Consider the following 22,272-nt stretch of genomic DNA (forward strand, 5'->3'; position numbering starts at 1 on the left):
CTTATAAAAAGGGAAAACTATTAAAAATAATTTGAAAACTATGAATTTTAACGATAAAGATAAAATAAAGGGTAAAATAAATAGTATTATAATTGATTTTTTAGAATAAAAATATAGTATTTCGTTAAATTAAACTGTATCGGGAATTTTTCGTTAAAAAGTTATGGGAGTCCGTTTCGGGCAGAAGCAAAGCTAGTCAAGTCGAACGCCCTGAAACCCTAAATGCTAAAAGAACCCAGCCACCGCCTCCGCCTCCGCCCTAGCCCCCCCCCCCCCCCCCCCCCCCAAAAAAATAAATTGTCGAAGAAAGAAGCAGCAGCAACTCAGATACTTGGCGGAAACAATATGGGCGTTCTTCAACTATTTGACGGCGGCAGCGACTCCGAGAACGACGACGTACCGCAGCTCAAAATCAATGAAGATTTCGCTCGCAGGTACGAACACAACAAGAAGCGGGAGGAGCTCCAGCGCTATGAGGAACTGAAGAAGCGAGGCCTCGTGGCTGACCCCTCCGATGCTTCAGACTCTGAACCGGATTTTGAATCGGACGACGACTACGCCCATGTCGCCAATTCCAAGAAGAGAGAATTGGAGTTTTTGGATGGTCTGCTCAAGGTGAAAAAGCATGACCCTATCTTGAAAATCAAAGATGTTGTTTTGTTTAATTCTGATGGAGCTGAAATTATCGGAAACAATGGAGGAGGGGGAGAGGGAAGGGCGAAGAATAGGAGGAAGATGTACTTGAAAGATGTTAACGCTAAGCATTTGATCGAGGACGGCCCGGAACTGGCGGAGGAGGATGACAAGAACATTGGTAAAAACAGTAAGGTCTACAACGAAGAGCAAGAGCGGATAAGGAGAGAATTCTTACAGGCCGCCGCAACCGAGGAGGATGATGATGGTGAGTTTTTGATAGAGAAGAATAAGAATGCTGCGGGGGATGATGATGGTGATAGTGTTGATAATGATCAGTATGAGAAGGCATTGGATGAGTGTTTCCCCGAATCTGATGAAAATGCTATGTTTCTCAAGAAGTTCTTTAAGGATCAGCTATGGAAGGAGGATAAGGATCCCGAGTTAAAGGAGGAGGATTTGGAGGTGGTGTCTGAGGATGAGATGGAGATCGAAAGGCAGGAGGAGTATGAGCACAGGTTCCAGGAGAATGCAGGTGATCGGATTATGGGGCATTCCAGGCAAGTTGAGGGGTCGGTGAGGAAGAAGGTCAAGGCGAGGAAGGAGCAGAGGAAGAGCAAGGAGGAGAGGATGGAGATTGCAAGGTTGGAGAGGGAGGAGGAGTTGAGGCATTTGAAGAATTTGAAGAAGAAGGAGAATGACGAGAAGGTTAAGAAGATAATGGAGATTGCGGGACTTAAGGAGGGCGAGGTGTCTACATTTAATCCAAAGGAGTTGGAGAAGGAATTTGATCCACAAGAGTATGATAGGATGATGAAGAAGGCTTTTGGTGAGAAGTATTATCAGGCAGAGGATGCTGACTTAGAGCATTATAGTGATATGGACAAGGATGATGATGAGATTGAGAAACCGGACTTTGATAGGGAGGATGAGTTGCTTGGGCTTCCTAAAGGTTGGGATACTGTTGGTTCTGGTGACGGGTTCTTAGCTGCAAGGGAGAAGGCTTTGAAGCGGAAAAAGGAAAATGTTGGTGACCATGAGGAAGAGGAAGAGGAAGAGGAAGAGGAAGACGAAGTGGAAGAGGAAGGGGAAGAGGAAGTGGAAGAGGAAGAAGAAGAGGAAGTGGAAGAGGAAGAGGAAGATGAAGAGGAAGAGGAAGAGGAAGGAAAAATGAGTGAGGAAGATAAACAAGAGAAAAAGCGTAAATTAGCTTTATTGGAGAGAGCTAAGAAGGAGATGATGGATGAATACTATAAGTTGGATTATGAGGATACAATTGGAGACTTGAAGACCAGATTCAAGTATGCTAAAATAAAACCTAATAGATATGGCTTGACTACTGCTGAGATATTAGCGATGGATGAAAAGGAGTTGAATCAATATGTGTCTTTAAAGAAGCTTGCCCCTTATACAGAGAAAGAGTGGAAGGTACCAAACAACAAGAGAATGGAGATAAAGCAGAAAGCTAAGGAGATTTTCAGACAAGGAAATGTGGGTAATAAAAAGAATCGCAAGAAGCTGAGAATAAGTGAAGCAGCTAAGGGTTCAAGCTTATCAAAGGGTGCCGCAGGGCAATCATCAATGGCTGCCCCGGAACATGGGAAAGAACAAGTAGGGGACTCAAATGGTGATAAAAAAGAATCCAGGAGTGCTAGAAGAAGGCGTCTCCAAGCTGCACGAAAATTACCAGCTTCTAGGCTCATGGCATATGGGGTGGTACCTGTAAAATCTAAGAAAAAAGGGAAGCACTGATCTGAACCACTTGTTAAATCAGAGCAGTAGACAGGTAATTCTTTCACAAACTTATAACCTTAAGCTTATATCATACAGTGTTTGTTTCTTTTTTTTGTTGTTGTTGTCTTGCCCCTCTCCCTTTTTTGCATTGTATGTTTCTGTACTGGTTTAATGCTTTGATGTGGTTGCTGGAAATAAATTGTTATTGCCCCTAGTGCGTGGAAGCTCTTTGTAGGTCAAAGTCAGTCTTTTTCGGGTAAAATTGGTTGTAGGTATACAAGCTGATACTATAAGGGGGGGCATGTCCTATTGTATGGTTTAGTCATTGGAAGGGAGAACATTGAATGGGTTAGGGCAGTGGAAAGGAGAAATTGTGCAATGGCATGCTGAACTCTGGTGAATGTTATCACTGTTGCACCTTAGATTTATATCTGTACTATTATGCTTGAGGAAAGGAAAAGCAAGACTGGAAGAACACCATGATTGAGTTGTACTAATGCGAACCGTAGTCATTTATAAAGTTGTGTATAGAACTAGAAGCCCATCCATTTCTGATGCATAAATATTTCTTTGCACAAGTGATGTTCATTGAAACCATACCGGTCTTTTAGTCATTTTCTGCGATTTCCTGTTTGTTAGCTAGGTTAATTCTTAGCCTTAGTCTCATACACTTTAGATTAAGCCAAAACAATGCCTTATTCTTTAATTTTGTTTACATATGTCTGTGGGTGGTAAATATTTCATAGCATCGGTGTGATCTCCTTCAATGTTATGGATTATGTAGACTGATGCTCTTTTTGGATTTCAGTTGAAGTCATACACGTTAGCTCATTTGGTTCTCATGTCCATAGGTAGTGGTTGTTTGGTATTTATAACATGAAGACGGACTACAATTTTGCAAAGACGAAGTATATTGAGGGTTTTATTGAGTTGATAGCATAGCAGAGGCTAACCAGGTGAGAACAAGTTGAAAGGAAGACTTGTCGATTGAGATTGTCACTTTTTGTTTTTGCATTTTATGTAAACTTACGGTTTAGAAATCTAAGTAAACTAAAATCATCGTTGTTTTCCTGTTCTTGAATACAGCTATTTATCAATGTGGACGATATGCCAAGGGTTTCTTATGTACAATCTTGTTCATGTGTTCTATTACAATCAAATTGAATATTTCTTATTTTATGTGTTGACAAGTGATCTCCGCACATTTTTTCTTTGTTTTCTGCATGTCATCAATATACCATGGGAATTGGTTATACTACTGTTTGGGCCCAAAATAACAGTTTGGGCCGAGGGAGGAATCACTTTCGGCCCAGGAAGACGTACGGCGAGAGGGTCATGGGGCGTTCAGCTCATGGGCTTCTAGGCCTAGGTCGGTTAAATCAGAATGCAAGTCGAGTCCTAATACAATAGGGACCCTCGACGAGATCAGTAAAACTAGAAGGCGAATCCGGCTCAGTTAAGGACTAGATTCGTAGTCCTAGCAGAGATAGGACTGATCGAGGTAATGTTAATCCGGAGAGGGAAACCTAGTTCGAATAGGATTGGAACTCGGGCTCGGTGTTCTGCTACTATAAATACAAGACATTCAGCAATGGAAAAGCCCCACAAAATCAACACAAAAATTGCCCTGCGCAAATTCTCACAACTTGAGATCTTTTTCTTTTCCTTTTTCGCTGACACATCTTCCGTTGGCATCAACAGCACTGTGGAAGCAACCGGTGATATCTTAAGTCGGCATAGATAGCTCTGTCACCGTAGAGTCGGTCGGTCTCGCAGTATCTTCCGTTGGCATCAACAGCACTGCGGCGAGAACGGTCGATTGCCTATCCAAGTCTCGGTCGAGAAGGGTTTTCGAATCCTTGTTGGTCGAGGTCATCTCATTAGCCTTCTCGGCGAGGTGAGGTGTTACAGTTATTACATTCGGCACATTGTAAGCCGAATTCGGTTCGTGAACTTTGTAAGAAATAGCAGCCTTGTCTTCAGGCTCGAGAACCCAAGAGGCCGAGACGCGTTCCTTTCTCGGCCGCAATCGCAAGACGCAGAAGTCAGTAGCGCGACCCAACGCAGCATCATCAAATTTACTCCTCGGTCGAGCCTCGGCCGACGAGTTGGCACGCCCCGCAATCACCGAAGGACGTAGTTAGCTTAGAATATATTCGGCCTGCGCGCCACGTAGGCTTTGTAATTTCTAGGGTCAACATTTTGGCACGCCCAGTGGGACCCAGTGCTAAACTACGAAGTTCATGCCAATTGAAACACGATCGGTAAAAAAGAAAACAGCTATGGGAAAGTCGACAGCCGATTTACCGAGTCAGAGCATAGGACAGAGTGTGCCACAGGCGCAGAATCCCCTTAGCGTTGGTACACCTGAATCCACGAGCGCGACTCGTCGAGAGAGAGAACTTAATCTCGGCGGTCAACTCCGTGGTTTAGAGATCCCTAACAGAAACACGTGCGTTCTCAATGAAGGGATAATAGAGGAATGTGACGAGGATGGTGGTGAAGGATCAGACCCACCAACGAGGTCGTTTCTCCGAAAGCGACTGGACGAGCAGTCTCGGTCAGTCGAGCAGACGTTCAGTCGAGGCATTGACAAGCTGCATGACGCGATACTTAGTGCCAATGATCGGCAAACCAAGCTGCTCGAAATGCTGGTTAGCCAAGTTGGTGGCAGCAGGCCTTTCGATCTTCGCCAACCTTGTTTACCAGAAAACAACCCGGCACCGATTGTACCGGTTGGGCCTATTCCTGCCCTGCTCAAACCAATTAACTTGGAGAAAGGAGGAGGGTCGAATAGTAGGTCAGACGGGACCGACCAGAGGGTCGAAGCAACACCTGTTGATATGACCGAAGTTCAGCGGATGATTGACTCGGCCATGAAGAAAGGGCCGAAGTTTCCTAAGTTTATTCATCCGTACCCAGCTTACGTGGAATCGTTTGGGTACCCGAAGGGTTTCAAGATCCCAGATTTTAGTCTTTTTGCCGGTGAATCGTCTTTATCTTCGTTGGAGCACGTGGCTCGTTTCACTGCGCAATGCGGAGATGTCAATAGTGACTTTCATAAGTTACGGCTATTCAACTTCTCATTGACCGGCTCGGCATTTGCTTGGTACATTAATCTACCCCCCAATTCCGTCCAGAACTGGGAAGAGTTGGTCGAGAAGTTCCATGAGCAGTTTTATCGACCAGGGATGGAGATGTCAGTTTCTTCATTAGCAAGGATGGCTCAGGCATCTGATGAATCACCAATGGACTATCTCACTAGGTTCAAATCGGCCCGGAATTGGTGCCGAGTGCCCTTACCCGAAGTCGAATTCGTCAGGCTTGCTTTGAACGGCCTCGACGTCGAATATAAAAAGAAATTCCTGGGGGCAAACTTTCGGGACATGTATGAATTAGCCCAGCATGTTGAACAGTACGACTACTTGCTCCGTGAGGAGAAGGTTTCGAAAACGCCATCTCGGGGGACGTTGTACAAAAATCCTACTGTCAGCTATGCGTCAACCGAGGATGAATGCGTCAGTGTGGATGCGGCCGAGATAGTGATAGATAAGCCATACGTTTGTAAGGCATTAACTCAGGTTGATTCTAGAGAAGTCAAAAGTCGCTCGGCCGCTGAAGGAGTGTTGAAACCATCAAAGGTCTATACTTTTGATATTACCAAGGCTGACGCGATCTTCGACCAACTGTTATCCGCAAGAATTATCAAGCTTCGGCCCGGTCACAACATTCCTAAGGCCGAAGAGCTTAAAGGGAAGGTGTATTGCAAATACCACAATTCAAGCAAACATACGACAAACAATTGTGTCGTGTTTCGCGACAACGTTCAAAACTGGATTGATAATGGCAAACTGAAATTCCCCGAAAAAAAGATGGGTGTGGATACTGATCCATTCCCCACGGCAACAGTAAACATGGTCGACGCGTACCTACCCAAGGACAAAGGGAAAGGCAAGGCTAAAGTGGTTGAGACACAACGCCCGCGGAATCAGAATGTTCGGCCACGGTTCATGGCCGATTTTCGTTCAAATAAACCACCTACGGCTTTAACGGGACCCGCTATTGTCAAATCTATGATGGATTATAGTACTGATGAAGATAGTGGAACGGCGGTTTTGTGCAGGAAATGTAGAGCGAAGGTCGACAGTGAATCAGAGGAGAAGCCTTCTTCGGAGCCTGTGGCCGCAACTTGGCAAAAGGTAGCCAATGAAGGCCACCATCACGGGGTTTTTGAGAGGCTCGGTCCTAAAGTACGGATGGAAGATACACCCCCGGTCAGGCGGCGCCTTGATTTTGATGCTTCATTTTATGACGATGATTACTATAAGCGTAATTCTAGCAGTTCAGGATCATCACGGAGTCAAAAGACCTTCAAGCCTCCCGAGCCTAGAGATCAACGTTGGTATACATACCATTCTTCGAAGGGCGTTTACACTGCGTTGTCCAAATCTCAGAAACGCCGGCATCAACGGATAGATTGCATGGCTCGCCGACAAGCAGCCCAAGAAACTTCGGCCCCTAAGTGGCGACCGAAGGATACAGTTGCCACTAATGAAAAGCGACCACCTTCACCAATTATGACAGAGTTGGCTCAGGGGAAACGGCTGGTCGATCAAGACGTCGAGACCATGTTTGAAGAAGCTGATAAGCAGATCAAACTTCTCATTCGACCAGGGGAAATGAAGGCACGTGTTGAACATTTCAGGCAAAAGGCCGAAAGCAAATTATCCCCGCTAGCTATACAAGAGCCTTTGGTCAAAATTCGACGGAATTTGCACCCCCCGTTCCTTGGGGAGTCTTTGGAGTATATGCGAGAATTTCATAAGGAACATTCGGCCAACGATTTGTATGGTTTGCCGAAGGCATGTCAGGACACCATTGATCTTGTCTTGACTTGTCCGGATGCTGAGCGGATCATCCAGAAGACCTCAGATCCAGGATTGAAAGCAAGGTTCCAGCACATACGAGAAGCATGTGTCTTTGGATTTGAAGTTGACCCGTATACCGATATCGATGTCGCTGACCTTCCTTTCTCGCTAGAGGACCTTCAGTATTTACGGTATCACTTTGAAGTATTTTCGGCGGTTTCTCTCTTCGGCCTTACGACCGATGAAATCGCCCGTATTGCCCGTCTGGATGCTTATCTCGACACTAGGGATGCTCGGCTACACTACCAGGAGCAGGTTCAGGTCTTGACCCCAAGCTCATTGTCAATCTCGACCTTACCTGAGGCGGTTCAGGTCTTGACCAACAAGTGGCCGAAGCAGCTCCGCCGAGTGACATTATTGAAGGGACGGAAGAATCTCGTTGTCCGACTCTGACGACAACTGAGTACGTAGTCGCTAACCAACCGAACGAGGAGGGTCTCGACCAAATGGGCCCGTCAGTCCTGGATAATATGGAAATTAGTATGGTCCATGTATTACCTGCCGATTTTCAATCAAGCACGGCTCAACCAAATTTCCTCGATGGAGATGTGGTTGTCGAGGAACCTGGCCATGTTGATTTTATATCGATTGCTGAAGGCGAGTCAACAGCAAAAGAAGATAGTCTAAAGGCCGCTTTGGCCGAATTGTTCCCTCGTTTATCATCGGCCAAGCTTCACCATTTAAAGCCATTGTATGTAACGGCACACATCGAGGGATATCCGGTTTCTAAAGTTTTTGTCGATTGTAGAGCTACTGTCAATATCATGCCCCTGAACATCATGAAGGCCTTACGCCGTTCAAATGACGAGCTTATTCCGTCAGGGATCACAATGAGTAGTTTCGTCGGCGATAAGTCCCACACCAAAGGTGTGCTTCCGTTAACTGTGAATATTGCCGGTCGCACCTATATGACCGCCTTTTTCGTGGTTGATTCCAAAACCGAGTATAATGCACTGCTCGGCCGAGATTGGATTCATCAAACCAGTTGTATTCCTTCCTCATTGTACCAAGTGCTTGTCTTTTGGGACGGCAAATCGGTCACTGTTCATCCGGCCGATAGCCAGCCCTTCGAAGCCAACATGATTCAAGCACGGTATTATGACGATCACGTCGGCTATATTACGTTGCAAGGCTTCAATGAAGAGGGACGGCCGACTCGGATTTTCGTTCAGAAAGCTATCGAGGTTGGTGCCGAGACTGTCCAGCAGGATTCGGCAAGACTCGGATTAGCTAACTTTCTCCCCGAAGCCGATGTTTGACACCGATCGGGAAGCACGCAGGGCCGCGGTTTCATTTACTATGGAACGACTGCTGGCCCATTGGTATACGATATCTAAACAACCAAATTCAGGCGTCAACCTCGTCGAGTTCCTTGCTGAGGGAGATAATGGGCCTGTATTATCTTTTGATAAAATTCGAGCCGCCCCGGCCGAACTCGAAGATCATCGGCCCCTTGTTAAGGACCCTTTGGAAGAAATTAATGTTGGGACGGCCGATGACCCACGACTTTTGTTTATTAGTGCGTTACTTCCTCAACAAATGAAGGACGAGTTGCGGGCCTTGCTTACGGAATTCAAAGATTGTTTTGCTTGGAGTTATCATGAAATGCCCGGCTTAGATCGTGCTTTAGTCGAGCATGAATTACGTATTAAGCCCGGATTCAAGCCTTTCCGTCAGCCACCTTGTCGATTCTCGACCGAAGTACAACTCAGTGTTAAGGACGAACTAGTTCGGCTTTTGAAAGCCGGGTTCATTCGGACAGCTCGATATGTCGAATGGTTGGCGAATATTGTTCCTGTATTAAAGAAAAGTGGTGCACTGCGCATCTGCACCGATTTTCGCAATCTGAATCTGGCAACGCCCAAAGATGAGTATACAATGCCGATTTCAGATCTGTTAATCGATGCCGCGGCGAATCATGCGATCTTATCTTTTATGGATGGACATGCCGGATACAACCAAATATTTATTGCCGAAGCCGATGTGCACAAAACTGCTTTCCGGTGCCCGGGGGCACTTGGCACTTACGAATGGGTTGTCATGCCATTCGGCCTCAAGAATGCCGGCGCCACGTACCAACGGGCAATGAACACCATCTTCCATGATTTAATTGGCACCATCGTCGAAGTTTATATCGACGATGTTGTCGTCAAATCTAAACGCCGACAGACACATCTGGACGACCTCCGACAGGCTTTCCTCCGTATGCGTCAGCACAACCTCAAGATGAATCCTGCCAAGTGTGCCTTCGGTGTATCGGCCGGGAATTTTCTTGGTTTCCTCGTACATCATCGTGGGATTGAAGTCGATGAGAATAAGGCACGCGCAATCATCACCGCTCCACCCCCAACAACGAAGAAACAATTACAGTCCTTACTCGGCCAGATCAATTTTTTACGTCGATTTATTGCTAATTCGGCAGGTAAAATGAAAGCATTTTCCACACTTTTGAAGCTCAAGGACTCCGATAAGTTCATGTGGAATGAGGAGCACCAGGCGGCGTTCACGCAGATCAAGGTTTCCCTTACAAACCCACCTGTCCTGGTCCCTCCTCAGCGCGGTAAGCCTCTCAAGCTGTACATTTCGGCGGCCGACGAGTCCATCGGTTGCCTCCTCGCGCAAGACAACGATGCCGGCCGGGAACAGGCTATCTTCTACCTCAGCCGTAATCTGAGTCCTCCGGAGATCAATTATTCCGCCGTTGAGAAGCTCTGTCTCGCCGTGTTCTTCGCTGCATCCAAGCTTCGGCATTACATGCTCCCGTCGGTCACCCAAGTCATTGCCCAGACCGACGTTATCCGGTACATGCTTACCCGGCCAATTGTGAAGGGCCGAATTGGGAAATGGACGATGGCGTTGTCCGAGTTTAGTTTGCAATACGTGCCGCAAAAAGCTGTGAAAGGACAGGCGTTGGCCGATTTCCTTGCCCAGCACCCTTCGCCTTACGATTTCGGGGGTGCTGATGTCGAGATTGGCATGGTGGTGACCCGCGACAACTATTGGACGATGTATTTCGATGGTTCCAGTACTTCGTCCTCGGCCGGCGCAGGCATCGTCATTCAGTCTCCTCACAACGATCGTTGGTATTTTTCGCTCAAATTGGATTTCGACTGCACCAATAATCAGGCCGAATACGAGGCTCTGGTCATTGGTCTAGGCCTCCTTCTTGACCTACATGCCACTCGTGTCCTCGTCCTCGGGGATTCTGAACTAGTGATTAACCAAATTAATGGGTCTTTTCGCTGCATGAGTTGTACTCTGGCGCCTTACCACATGGTCGCCAGCTATTTGGCCGAGTCCTTTGACGGTATTACATTCGAGCATGTTTCTCGGGTTCATAATACCGACGCAGACGAGTTGGCTCAAATCGCCTCCGGTGCACAACTCCTGGGGGGCAAGCTAGGCCGGGAGATACCAATATTACAACAATTATACCCGGCCTTGGTTAATCAGCAAATCCTCCGTCGAGACAATGTGATACGTACCAGGGTCATGTCCTTGCCTTCGTTGTTAGATCGGCAGGACCAGGACTCTATAGAAATTTGCGCGGCCGAGGCAGTACCAGATGATTGGAGAAAGCCCATTATGCAGTACCTTGACAATCCTAACGGAAAACACAGTCGCAGGACACGGGCTCACGCCACGAACTATGTCACGTACCAGAGCGAGTTGTACCGAAAGGGCGAAGATGGTTTGTTATTGCTATGCCTCGGCCCTCAAGAGAGTGCTCGAGCGATCGCAGAGGTTCATGAAGGGGTATGCGGAGCTCACCAGTCTGGACGAAAAATGCGATGGCTACTCCGACAACACGGTTATTTTTGGCCGAGAATACTGAAAGATTGTATCGAGTTTGCACGAGGATGCGTGCAGTGCCAAATCCATGGGCCTATACAAAGGGTCCCGGTCGAATCGCTACATTCGGTCATTAAGCCATGGCCGTTTAGAGGATGGGCCATGGACGTAATTGGCAAAATCACGCCGACTTCTGGAGCTGCTAAGCATGCATGGATAATAGTCGCAACGGATTACTTTACTAAGTGGGTCGAAGCAAAATCATATGCCGAGCTAACATCTAAAGAAGTTTGCGATTTCGTGGAGGAACACATTGTGACCCGGTTCGGTGTGCCAGAAACGATCATAACCGACAATGGAACAATCTTCACAGCCGAAAGGTTTAAGGAATACACGGCCAATTTGAAAATTCGGCTGGAACAGTCCACACCGTATTATCCACAGGCGAATGGGCAGGCCGAGGCAAGTAATAAAGTGTTGATTGGCATCCTCGAAAAAATAATAAAAGAAAGGCCTGGCATGTGGCATTTGAAGTTGAACGAGGCATTATGGGCATACCGAACGTCGCCCCGGTCGGCGACTGCAACAACCCCGTACGCATTGACTTATGGACACGATGCGGTGCTACCAGTCGAGTTGAGCATAAATTCGTTGCGATTAATTGAACAAAGTAGTTTGTTTAGCGCCGAATATAATCAGTCCATGAGACAGGAACTAGAAGATTTGGAAGAGGCGCGACTTGACGCTTATAACTTACTGGTGGCACAGAAACAGATTGCCGAGCGAGCCTATAATCAAAAGGTACGACAGAAAACGTTCGGCGAGGGTGAATTGGTGTGGCAAACGGTGTTGCCCGTAGGAATAAAAGATCCTAGGTTCGGCAAGTGGTCGCCGAATTGGGAAGGGCCGTTCATTGTGCATAAGGTATACGGCAAAGGGGCGTATCATCTTAAAGACCGGACTGGAGTAGTTCACAAATTACCAATTAATGGGAAGTTCTTGAAGAAATATTATCCGGTCACATGGGAAATGCGTGAATAAAAAAAAATTGTTGTAGAAAAAGTCATTCCATTAAAATTGACAGGTATTACAAAGATGAGTAGGTCGAATACATTCAAGGAGACGAGGGAAGAAGAGTGCTGAGCAGAGCTTTCAACCCCAACCACCGCACGTCGGCCATGATGACTTCGGCTTGCCGATTCTTTTTGTCCAGCCTCAGGCGCTCGACCCGTTTTTTGGCCGCCGCATACTCAGTTAGGCGATCCTTCCCGCCTGACTCAAAGTCCCTCGCAAGCTCAGAAGCAATGACCGACTGGCGTTTTGCTAGTTCGGCCATCTGACGGTCGAGCTCGGCTAACGCTTCTCCTTTTGCCCGTAGATCGTCAATCTTCGGACGGAGGGTGTCTTGAACGGCCGTGGCGGCTTGTAGGTCCTGTTCGGCCTTCAGAGCAGTCTGGAAGATGCTAAATGTCTCCCGAACGCGCTCCAAGGCAGACGATGCCCGAACAATGGCATCTCCGCTTAGGCGACCGTCGGCTCCAAGGTCGTTCAGACACACGCCGAGCAGATCAAGACCGTTGCGCTCAAGTACTTGCGATGATGAGAGCGACAGGACTTCTCGCAACTGGGCTAGGGCGCTTGGATCGGCAGCCTCAGTCGGAGCGGCCGAAGGGCTGGACTCTGCAGTCGTGCTGGAGAGGAGAGCCTTGAATTCAACCTCCCATGAAGCCTGCGCGAATAGACAAGGTTAAGCTTAAAGGAAGTCATGACAAGAATAGCAAGAAGGTGTCGTTTTTAACCTGCCGAGAGGAGACCTCGGCCATGTCCCTAGGGTCGTTGCTCGAACCTAAAGAACTCAATGGCCGAGCCCAGTGTCTCAGATTGCTTCTCACTTCACGCGGCCGATGGAGGTTATCTACGTTTGATGGCCACTGAGGCGGCCAGGAAATATAGATAACGCCCTTCGGCGCATAGAATTGACGGTGAAAAGAATGTACAGGCACCTGACATTTAGTTTTTCCTTGTTTAGAATTCTAAAGCAGAAAAGCAATCAGGAGGAAAATTGAAGGTACTTACAAAAGCCGAGGTAACCTCCTGTGGAGGAATGTGGAAGCCTTGGTCTTGAGGATGGACCGGCGATTCCGCCGTGGCCTCGGGTTCCTCGAGCAGCCGTTTGCCACGGTCGGCTGCCGATGGGCCGACTGGCGCAGCTGCTTCAGTGGAGGCAGGGACGTCCTGGTCCTGAGAAGGAACGAGAGGTTCGGCCACCGGGGTCGGTTCCTCGACCGTGCGCTTGCCACGATTAGCCGAGGAGGGGCCGGTTTGAACCGCCATCTCGGATACTGGAGGAGGTTGTTGGCGAGTATGAGGACGACGCGCCAGCGGGACCTCGTCGCTCCCCTCACTCTCTTCCAACACGAAGACCGTGGGCTTTGGATTCTTGGGAGAGGTTCCCTCGGTCGTAGGAGCCGCCTGTTGTGAGACAGGTGCCTTCTCGACAGAGGGAGGTACAACTGATTCACTGGCCACAGAGGCAGGCCGCGCTGGAGCCGTCTCTATGGCCGAAGCCGGCTGTTTCTTGACCCCAGAATGGCCGGCGGCGGGAGAAGAGGAAGCACTGGGAGTCGTCGTGTGGCTGGAGATAACGTGGATCTCCCGAGCACCTTTCTTCGCCAGTTGTTTGACCCGCTTGGCAGGCGGGGAAGGCTCGATAGCCGGCCCGGCCTCTTGGCGAGGCCGTTTGATCAGCACGGCCCTACCAGCGGGTTTGTCCTTTTGGGCCACGACCGATTTTTTCCCGGCCGTAGCAGCGGCAACTGCCTCCGTCTTTCTCAAAGGCCGACTACCTAAAAGGATAAGGACAATTCAGTGAGGCAAATCAATATGCAAGGTTGATGGAAAGGAGGAAAATGGAACAGATACCTTGAGTATGAGGGGCCGAGGCCTTCTTAGGTCGGTCGCCGAAGAGTCTGCTCACCACATCTTCGACCGACGCACTAAAGAACTCTTGGGTGTAATTTTCCCACCACTCACCGAAGGTGTCGGTGCAATGAGTTTCTGGGGTGGCTGGTCGAAGCTGGAATTTTTGGCAGTGCTCTTGGAACTCCCTCACGGCGGTTCTACACTCCTTCTCAGAGGAACGAGGTTCGCGCCCACGACTTAGGACCGTTCGGGAGGAGAGAAGGGGGATAGGGCAGCCCTGAAGGTAGCCGAGTTGTCGGGCAAGGAAGTTCGGATGATATACTTCCCAACCTGACCGTTTCCCATCACAGCCGAGAGGGAGGTCGCGAGCAAGCACAAACGACCCCCAGGTCTGACGAAGATCGGCGTCCTCTTCCGCGCTCCATGGGGAGGTAGGCAGCCTGATGGAGGAAGGATAGTCTCGACGACGACATATTAGGAACTCGTCGTTGGAGAAGTCGTCGAGAGCAAAGAGGTACCGAAATACCTCTTCGGCTTGATGGGGAGGTGTCGGTCGAGAGGCCAGTTGAGGTCCAAGCGCCTCTGTTGGTGAGAATTCAGCTATGGCCGGCCGAAGGGAGGCGAAGTATACCTGCAACCAGAGCTGGAAGACCCAGAGAGGACCATTCTGGTGTGGGTCGACCTTGTGGAGGGTCGCCTCGGCCAGGCAGCGGAAAAGTTGGGCGAGAATATTGGAACTCAGTGCCAAGACGTGACCACTAGCCAGGGCTTCGGCTACCGGCATGTTCTCGACCAAACACTTGTTTGACTTGGTACAACAAACGTATTTGTTGTACCAGTAGAAGAGGAAGGCTTCATGCTCTCCCTCTCGCAGGTCCTCTTCTCCTCGGCCGGCGAAGTGAAGATAGAGGGTGTTGTAATTGCAGAAGTTCTTGTGGAGCTTCTGAATATCTTCCTTCGACGGGATATGACCGTCACGGTTCAAGGTCTCGAAGGCCCGACGGTCGAAGAGCGTTTTCAGGTCGATATTCGACGGATGCCCAGAGAGGGTCGCGTCGACAGGGATCCCGGTCGCCGAAGTCCCCAGAATGGCAGTGATATCCAGGACGGTGGGACCAATGGGACCCAGAGGAAGGACCATCGTGTTGGTGGCCGAGCACCAGAAGCACAGAGCGGCTTGGAGAAGCTCCTTGTCGGGGACGATTTCCATAGACGAAAGGAGAATGGCGTCGTAGATGCCAAGGGCCTTCCATTGCTCGCCGAAGAGTCGTTCCATTCGAACGACCCAGGCTGCCCAGGATGTGGTCGTCGAGGGCCAGGAGCCCTGGGGTTTAGCCGCATCCCATCGCGACCATTCAAACCCTTGAAGTAAGGGTGTTAGGCAGTGCTCCTGGAGAAGGCCGATGATAGTCGGCGGAATTGTAGCCTTGAAGAGAGGACCCAGGATTTGGTACTGGGTGCTCATGTCATTTTCAAACCGGATGGTCTTGATCGAGCTCCGATCAACAATCTTCTGGTGTTGGTCACATTCCCTGGAAAGCTTGGAGATGAAGGACGCCATTGTGTGAAAGAGGCACGGAGTAAAAGGGTTATCTGGGTTGGGGATTTAAAAACGAAGACTTGGAATAGGAGAAATGCACTAGAAATCAATGGCAGAGGATTTCAGGAAGTTTGAGAGCGTAAAAGTACAAATGAGGGAATTTCGGTATTTATAGAGTTATGGGGGGGGAAGAGCAATCGTTCGAAATTCAAAACAAAGGGCAAAATCGACCGGAGGAATCGTTAATCATGATGAACATTTGGGAAATGCGGTTGAGAAGACCGACGGTTTTAGGTTTTGGGGGCGCACGATCGCGTGTGACGGCGAAGTTAATGACGAAAGACGGTTCGACGCCTGCACGATGACAGGTGGGCTCACGGACTGATGTACTGGCTCGCGGATTGAGATAGTGGTCATAATGGCAAGACGGTTCGGGCAGGCACACGCTTCAGACGTCATTATCGGGGATTGGCCATGTTGGAGGATGCCACGTGGCGAGTGGTTTAGCAGGATCAAGATCGTGCGATCGTGTTCAATAAATGCGCCTTGGAACTCGGGTATTGGGATCCTGAGTGGTAGATTCGCTTCTTCAAGGCCGAAACTCGGCCGAAGGTTTTAGGCCGAGGACCTCAGAAGCGAGGGGGCAATGTTTGGGCCCAAAATAACAGTTTGGGCCGAGGGAGGAATCACTTTCGGCCCAGGAAGACGTACGGCGAGAGGGTCATGGGGCGTTCAGCTCATGGGCTTCTAGGCCTAGGTCGGTTAAATCAGAATGCAAGTCGAGTCCTAATACAATAGGGACCCTCGACGAGATCAGTAAAACTAGAAGGCGAATCCGGCTCAGTTAAGGACTAGATTCGTAGTCCTAGCAGAGATAGGACTGATCGAGGTAATGTTAATCCGGAGAGGGAAACCTAGTTCGAATAGGATTGGAACTCGGGCTCGGTGTTCTGCTACTATAAATACAAGACATTCAGCAATGGAAAAGCCCCACAAAATCAACACAAAAATTGCCCTGCGCAAATTCTCACAACTTGAGATCTTTTTCTTTTCCTTTTTCGCTGACACATCTTCCGTTGGCATCAACAGCACTGTGGAAGCAACCGGTGATATCTTAAGTCGGCATAGATAGCTCTGTCACCGTAGAGTCGGTCGGTCTCGCAGTATCTTCCGTTGGCATCAACAGCACTGCGGCGAGAACGGTCGATTGCCTATCCAAGTCTCGGTCGAGAAGGGTTTTCAAATCCTTGTTGGTCGAGGTCATCTCATTAGCCTTCTCGGCGAGGTGAGGTGTTACAGTTATTACATTCGGCACATTGTAAGCCGAATTCGGTTCGTGAACTTTGTAAGAAATAGCAGCCTTGTCTTCAGGCTCGAGAACCCAAGAGGCCGAGACGCGTTCCTTTCTCGGCCGCAATCGCAAGACGCAGAAGTCAGTAGCGCGACCCAACGCAGCATCATCAAATTTACTCCTCGGCCGAGCCTCGGCCGACGAGTTGGCACGCCCCGCAATCACCGAAGGACGTAGTTAGCTTAGAATATATTCGGCCTGCGCGCCATGTAGGCTTTGTAATTTCTAGGGTCAACAACTACGTTGCAATATTTCAGTACCACATATACCCACTTTAAATGGCTCAATTGTCAAGACATGAAAAAGGAACCAAATTGGTTACATATGGAAACACAAACCCAAATTAGCTAGTTATCCATCCTGCATTCTATAACTTCCCACTTCCAACCCAGCACATATTAACACTATTTAAAAACACCCCAACGACACACTGTCTTTGTGTCCCCTCCCAACCAAACAAACCAACCAAAAAAAAAATGTCGTTTTCCTCAAAACCTTTAAACAATCAGAACCGCTCAACAAACACAACAGAAACTCGCTCTCTTCTCTATCTCTCACGGTCTCACCCGGGATCACAGCACGAGGGTAAGAAGGAAAGATGGGTTCTTTCCCCAAATCCCTAAATTCTGAAACATGGGTTTTGATCCTCTGCGTCGTGGTCGTGGCGCTCCTCCTCCCCCTCCCTACCAGCCGATCTTCGTCGTCGAGCATCTACGACCACCTGCGGAAGCAGGGCTTGCCGATCGGCCTTCTCCCCAAAGGCATAACCGACTATTCTCTCAACGGCACCACCGGCGAATTCCGAGTGTTGCTAGAGCAGCCCTGCCACGCCAAGTTCGAGAGCCAGGTGCTCTACGATTTTAACGTTTCCGGCTTTCTGTCTTTCGGACGAATCGCCAACTTATCGGGCGTGTCGGCTCAGGAGCTCTTCCTCTGGTTTCCTGTGAAGGGGATCAGAGTCGATGTACCAAGTTCCGGCCTCATTTACTTCGACGTCGGCGTCGTCGACAAGCAGTTCTCTTTGTCCCTCTTCGAATCGCCACCTGATTGCACCGCCGTTGACCCTTCTGATCCCAACTTCAATCCTGCCGCCCAGGACACCAACCACTATTCCTCTTCCCCATCTGGGTCGTCGTCGTTTGAGGTTAATTCTTATAATCTTCTTCGTTTTGTGTCCTGGGGTTTTGTTGATCAGATTAAGGTTTCCAATTTTAGGATTTACTATGGTTTCATTATGTTTTTGTTTAGGAACAATGTTATGCTTTCTCAGCTAATTCATTAGTTAAAGAAAGAACACACATAATTCGCTGGTTGAAACAATTTGTAAGGAGTGGACAACTAGGCACGAACCAACCGTTAGGGTTTAGGGTGTGTGTTCAATTGAGATTTTAAAGGATTTTGACGGAGTTATAAGTCCATGGATTTGAGGGGGGTTTGGATTGACTTCCATAGACTCCACATGGACTTTGAGTGAATTATATATGGATTTTTTTGTCAGAAATTTATTATAGATTTTAGTGGATTCTAATAGACATGAGCTATTTAGGGTTCATTTGGTAGAAAGGATTAGATTGAAGGGGATAAACCTCTAAATTCAAGGCATATTGAAACTCGATGAGAATGATTTTTCATTGTGAGGGGATTAGAAGAGGATTAGACATGAAGAAAACTTCTCCCATCTAATCCTCCCACTGCGGAAAGGATTGGAATGGATAATGTTTCTTCTTGAGCAGTCCTTCTCCTACCTCTAAGTTGGTCACAATTTTTTCGTTTCTTTTTTCAACATACCAAACTAGGCCTTGGTGATCTGATTTAAGGGCGTTTCCATTAGTTTCAAATTTCCAATATCCGGAATGGTGGTGGGCCATCATGTGTGGTGTTGGTGGTAGTAGTATAGGTAGTGGTGGTGGACTAATAAAGTGTACACTAGTATGCAGGGATTTAATTTAGTGGAACATGGGGTGGATTGTAGAATTTCATGTAACTCACAAACTCTGGATAAATTTTGAGTCGACTCTTCCAATAACTGGACCTTTTGGTATACGCTTGATTCATGCGTGTAAATATGTAGCACATTCTTCCCTATTAATTTTTTGGGTTTTGTTCCGCCTCCTTTTTCTGTGTCTTATGTCCAGTTGAATTAAACTTAGAATCCATGCGGAAGATTTCATTCTTGTGAAAGCATTGAATACATTGTCAGTAGCTTCTAAGGGTTTGAACAGTTTTGTTGTTGCTGTAATTGTTGTCTGTCTGTCTGGAGGGTTTATGTATTATTCAATATTCATTGAGTATAGAACAATCTTGAGGTTGAAATTATTTTCAAATGTATATTCTTCTTGTGCGATGGACAACTAACATTACAGGAATTTTCATCAAGACAAAAAAAATTCTTTGGACCCGATATGTTACATGAATATACTCTTCCTTTAAAATTTCAAGTTAGTTTGTTTTCTGGCTGGTAATGTTAGTCTTGGTTTCATTTTGAGATTTTCAACTAGTCTGCAATTGCAAGGATTCATTATAGCGAACCCAAGCAGTATCAATCTGTTGAGGCATTTTGATCTTTGTTTGGATTAGTATTTACCTATTATTTTCTCTTTCTCCTCTCATTTAACTTCTTTATGCTGATATTTTGGGTGGTTTAAGAAATATCTGTTCTTCACTTTGTCAACTGTTGGTAGATGAGATTTAATATATAGAGCATGTAAAATTCTGAGTGGATGTGTGTAAGTTTACGATGTGATTCTTGTTTTTATGGATTATGAAATTTCATTAATTATCGCGCCGCCGCTTGATGTTTCCTTACCACTTTCAATTAAATTTTTTGTGTCTGATAGAGCTGGTGCTAAAGTTGTTGAATATTAAATTTGCAGAATGAATCACTGAATCTTGGGTATGGAGGTGGTCGGAGAAGTGAGCTGAGGGCTGATTCTTAGGTTGTGGAGGCGGAGATATGATTGAAGTTAACTCAATCAACTCTGGGGACTTCTATATGATTTTACTGCTCCTCTTTTCTCTGAAGTGGATGTCAAAGGTTCTAGTTTGGCAGGTCCTAAGCTTTAAGTACGTGTGCTTGGTTGCTTGCTATGCTGTATGTATATGTTGGTCGGGTACTTGTGTCTTTGCGGGGAAAATTAGAGCAATTTTGGTAAAGATGAGAGTGAATGTGGAAGAGGCAATGAAGATAGGGTGAGACAGGGAGAGATGGGATCATGGGTGACTAGTTTTCTTGAAATCTGTGCCAATTACTATATCATCTACGTATTACATATTATAGATACAATGACATGAGTTCTGGATTGAGTTTCTTCTGTAAATGATATGGGTGAAAAAATCGATTTCTTTTGTGATAGTATATGTTGAGATTTTTTGGTTCCTCCGCTTGGCATGATATTCCCTTCTTTCTTTTGTCTATACATTTTGTAGCTTTACTTATGAAAATTTTGGTACTGAACTCATTGATTATTCAAATTGAGAGCTTGAAACTGTAGTATTATAGGAGTTGGATAAACATAGGGAGGTCAATATCATTGTACCACATTGTGGGTCACCGTCTCATCTTTATTAGTCGTGTTAATGGAGGGTCTTTTCGACCCCGATAGCCCCATAAGTACACAGCCCATAGGAACATAGGTCCAAAGGAACACAGGTCAAAAGGAAAGTCAATGTCCAATGAGCATGGAAAAGTGAAGCCGACCGCTTCAAGAAGCCCATGGCCTTCGAGAGTCCTGTCAACGATCAAGTCGAGCACTTCCTCATAAAGTGCTTTTCGAGCACCAAAGGTCAAGTTGTCAGTTGGCCACTGACAACTTTAAGGCACGAGATCCTAAGAACACAAGGAATGTGAAACGACTTCACGAGTTATGAGGTCACGCCTGTCTCCTGCACCTTAGATACAGGGCCACCTCGATTCCGCCACTAACCCGCAATGGACATGTGCTCCAAGCACATGTTCTTAACAGCACTAGCTCCCGACTCATGAGTCTGGCGATTGATAGGCTTCTGATCCGAGCGATCACAGATGAAGAAGCCAATCACTAAAGGCACCCTATACTAGGAAGGCTACGCAACACCAAGGTGCCACCCTCAAACCCATGACCTATTATAGCCAAGCGCTACTTGTAACCTTGTTCTTAAATTTATCCAAGAAACTCAGTGGACGTGGTTTAGTTTTGAAAAGTGAACCATTTAAGTTGTGTCTATGATCATTTGTTTGCGAAGCCCAAGTCCAACAAGGAGAAACATTCAACTCATTCAACCTTTGTTAGCCTCACCAGTTTTGAGCGTTAACAAAGAGAATGATTTACATAAAATGTATTCGTCAAGTTTTTCCATGATTAACTTCCAATTAGAGGCGGTACGGTTTTGTACAAAATAATATCGTCGCTGTTGCATTTTACCGTCAAAGATTATCCATCAAACAAGCTCAACTTGGGCCTCGGAATAAAACATCCAAGCCCAATTCTCAAATCTTTCTCTCACTTTCACTTTGATTTTCTCACACCACACGACACATAGCAACCCTAAACCTAGCAGCTAGCAGCTAGCAGCTATGGCCTCTCTCCTCCACCTCTCCGCCACCCCCAAAACCCTAATCCCCAAATCTTACATTCCCTCCTCCGCGTCGCGCGCTTTCCCCTCAACCCTCTCCACCCGGTCACTCTCCTTCCCTCAACTTGTTGGCCGAATATCCAAACCCAAATCCTCCACCATTACCTGCAGCACACCGACCCCCGCCACGGATCGATTGATCTCCGCTGTCGCTTACACACTCCCTTTCTTCAACTCCCTCCAGTATGGACGCTACCTGTTTATCCAATTCCCCAAATTGGGCCTCCTCTTCGAACCCTTGATCCCCTTGCTGAGCCTCTATCGGTCGATGCCGTACTCGAGCTTCGTGGCCTTCTTTGCCCTCTACCTGGGCGTCGTCAGAAACCCAAGCTTCAACCACTACGTGCGGTTCAACGCGATGCAGGCGGTGACGCTGGACGTCCTGTTGGTACTGCCGCTGCTGGTCCAGAGGATTTTCAGTCCGGGTCGGGCCGGGTTGGGGTACAAGCTCATGGTTTGGGGGCATAATGGTATTTTCGTCTTCAGCGTTTTCTGCTTCGTTTATGGTTTGGTTAACTGCATTTTGGGTCGGACTCCGTACCTGCCCTTTGTTGCTGATGCCGCCGGCCGGCAGCTCTGAAAAATCACAACTTTTCCAATTTTGGTCCGGCTTTTGTGTTGTATAATTTCATTTTATAATTTTATTTGCTTAATTGTATAACCAATTTCAATTCCAGTTTCGGTTGGTTGATTTGTCTGTTGGTGCATTTCTTATCTTGGCAACGTAATTAATTAAGAGCTCTAAGGATTGATATTTGAAA

At 47.3% G+C, this 22,272-nt stretch overlaps 4 protein-coding genes across 6 annotated transcripts; 3 read left to right on the forward strand and 1 right to left on the reverse strand.

The window, feature by feature from the left end:
* The first annotated feature begins 136 nt into the window (after positions 1-136).
* Positions 137-3,541, forward strand: LOC103451156 (protein kri1-like). 3 transcript variants are annotated; one of them, XR_003767456.2, is made up of 3 exons: positions 143-2,419; positions 3,219-3,323; positions 3,454-3,541. XR_003767456.2 is itself a non-coding variant. In XM_008390593.4 (2 exons), the coding sequence occupies exon 1, from the start codon at positions 223-225 to the stop codon at positions 2,383-2,385; it is 2,163 nt and encodes a 720-aa protein (XP_008388815.4). In that variant the 5' UTR covers positions 137-222; the 3' UTR covers positions 2,386-2,419; positions 3,219-3,541. The 3 variants fall into 3 exon arrangements, 2 of the variants coding, with proteins under 2 accessions (XP_008388815.4, XP_028946059.2); XM_008390593.4 differs by having other exon boundaries at positions 137-2,419; positions 3,219-3,541; XM_029090226.2 differs by lacking the exon at positions 3,454-3,541 and having other exon boundaries at positions 3,176-3,314.
* An 8,660-nt stretch (positions 3,542-12,201) lies between these two features.
* LOC139189936 (uncharacterized) lies at positions 12,202-15,570 on the reverse strand. The gene is made up of 4 exons (XM_070809214.1): positions 14,934-15,570; positions 13,221-13,933; positions 12,679-12,816; positions 12,202-12,474 (listed from the first exon to the last, which is right to left on the reverse strand). Exons 1-4 carry the CDS (start codon positions 15,568-15,570, stop codon positions 12,202-12,204), a joined length of 1,761 nt encoding a protein of 586 aa, XP_070665315.1.
* Positions 15,571-17,399: 1,829 nt separating this feature from the next.
* On the forward strand, positions 17,400-22,204 carry LOC103434281 (uncharacterized). The gene is made up of 2 exons (XM_070809950.1): positions 17,400-18,044; positions 19,774-22,204. Exons 1-2 carry the CDS (start codon positions 17,499-17,501, stop codon positions 19,834-19,836), a joined length of 609 nt encoding a protein of 202 aa, XP_070666051.1. The 5' UTR covers positions 17,400-17,498; the 3' UTR covers positions 19,837-22,204.
* Positions 21,453-22,204, forward strand: LOC114820082 (protein TIC 20-II, chloroplastic). Its single transcript, XM_029090227.2, has one exon. It carries the CDS (start codon positions 21,453-21,455, stop codon positions 22,089-22,091), a length of 639 nt encoding a protein of 212 aa, XP_028946060.1. The 3' UTR covers positions 22,092-22,204.
* Positions 22,205-22,272: the final 68 nt, after the last annotated feature.

Source organism: Malus domestica, chromosome 12 (genome assembly GCF_042453785.1).
Source record: "Malus domestica chromosome 12, GDT2T_hap1".
Lineage (NCBI taxonomy): Eukaryota > Viridiplantae > Streptophyta > Magnoliopsida > Rosales > Rosaceae > Malus > Malus domestica.